The 1,928-nt window shown below is 46.6% G+C and overlaps 1 protein-coding gene across 11 annotated transcripts in view; it reads left to right on the top strand.

Moving 5' to 3' along the window:
• Positions 1-1,928, top strand: part of Atp6v0a1 (ATPase H+ transporting V0 subunit a1) — a 54,761-nt gene that overhangs the window by 23,898 nt on the left and 28,935 nt on the right. For all 11 annotated transcript variants that reach the window (XM_031355089.1, XM_031355094.1, XM_031355096.1 and 8 more), the window contains exon 10: positions 389-601. In XM_031355089.1, the coding sequence (XP_031210949.1) occupies positions 389-601 (213 nt within the window). The remainder of the gene's footprint in view (positions 1-388; positions 602-1,928) is intronic.

Consider the following 1,928-nt stretch of genomic DNA (forward strand, 5'->3'; position numbering starts at 1 on the left):
TTTTTTTTTTTTTTTTTTGATAGTGGTGCTAGGCATTGAACCTAGGGCCTCATGCATGCTGGACAATTTCCTCTACTACTGAGTTATGCTCTCCACTCCAGGACTCAAATTTTGTGAGTGAGAAGCACAATTCTGTGCTAGTATGCTTTTACAGCATGTACAAAGCCACGAGCTCCACCCCTAGCACTGTAAGAACTCACATTTCTTGCAGTCTAACCCCCCACAGAACCCTAAATAATACACCTTGCTAGGGGAAGAATAAATAATAAATAAATAGGGTTGTTTCCTGGCAACCCTTTTTAGAAAGCAATGCCAATTTGTATCCTGTCCTGTAATGGAAAGCTTGTGTTAGAAAGATCCCTTCCCCTACTCCTTCCTCTCCCAAAAGGTTCTGAATCAAACGGAGGACCACCGCCAGAGGGTTCTGCAAGCAGCGGCTAAGAACATCCGGGTCTGGTTCATCAAGGTGCGGAAGATGAAGGCTATCTACCATACCCTGAACCTGTGCAATATAGACGTGACCCAGAAGTGCCTGATTGCAGAAGTCTGGTGCCCTGTCACTGACCTGGACTCCATCCAGTTTGCACTCCGAAGAGGCACGGTGAGTCTCCAGCTAGCAATGAACCTGGCGGGCAGGAGGCTCGCCTTCTGCTAATCAATCTCGTATTTACGACATTTTTGCTTTTAGAGCTCTTTAAAGTGTTCTTCTACCCTGAGAGTGTGCTCTGTCTGTCGTCTGGAGGACTGGCCTCCTCTTACAGAGTGGAAACTGCAGCTCAGGAGTGTGAAGGGATTTGGTCATGGCTGTGGTTCCTCAGGGCAGACCATGCTGAGGAACTGGCTTCCTGACTCGCTCTCTCTGTTGACTGTCCCTATGTGGTAGTTACAGCAGCTGCTCTCTAAGACACTGACCTCAGTAAGCCAGGGAGGGTGTGTACATGCATATGTATGTATATATGTACATATACATGTGTGTAGGGCAGGGTTCTCACCCTTCCTAATGCTGTGGCCCTTTAATACAGTTTCTCATGTTGTGGTGATCCTCAATCATAAAACTATTTCCATTGCTACTTCATAACTGTAATTTTGCTACTGTATTGAGTGGTAATGTAAATATCCGATATGCCTGATATCTCATATAAGACCCCTAGGAAAGGGTGGTTCAAACCCCAAAAGAAGTTTTGACCCACAGGTTGTAGAGAGAGGGTGCACTTGTTTCTAACAAATGTGACTAGAAAAAGTGTCAAGAAAAGGTGGGGTTTGGTGGAGCAAGGGATGTCACTCAACAGCAGAATGTTGGCTTGGCATGTGTTCTCTGTTGTAACCCCTGCTGTCTTGGCACTCACTGTGTAGACCAGGCTGGCCTTGAACTCAGAGCTCCATCCCACTCTGCCTCCTGAGCGCTGCCAGTCCTTGCTATCTGAAGCCCTAGTTTAATCTCCAGTACTGTGTAAACCAGGGATGGTGGCATAGCCTTGTAATTCCAGTGCTTGGGAAATAACAGCAAAGGGGATCAGGAGTTCAGGATTATCCTTGGCCCTCTAGTAAGTTTGAGACCAGCTGGGCTACATGAGAGCTTGTCTTAACAAACAAAACCTTAGCCAGGCAGTGGTGGTGCATGCCTTTAATTCCAGCACTTGGGAGGCTGAGGCTGGCAGGCAGATTTCTGAGTTTGAGGCCAGCCTGGTCTACAGAGGGAGTTCCAGGACAGCCAGGGCTACACAGAGAAACCCTGTCTCTAAAAACCAAAAGCAAACAAACAAACAAAACCTCCCAAAACAAAAGGAAAATCACTGCAGATAGCAGCGGGAAGTACAATGTGGTAGTACATGGTGTTATAGGTTCATCTGGAAGAGCAGTAGTTAAATGTGCACGGTGTTATAATGGTGCATCTGGAAGAGCAGCAGTTAAATGTGCACGGTGTTATA

Source organism: Mastomys coucha, unplaced genomic scaffold, assembly GCF_008632895.1.
Source record: "Mastomys coucha isolate ucsf_1 unplaced genomic scaffold, UCSF_Mcou_1 pScaffold5, whole genome shotgun sequence".
NCBI lineage: Eukaryota > Metazoa > Chordata > Mammalia > Rodentia > Muridae > Mastomys > Mastomys coucha.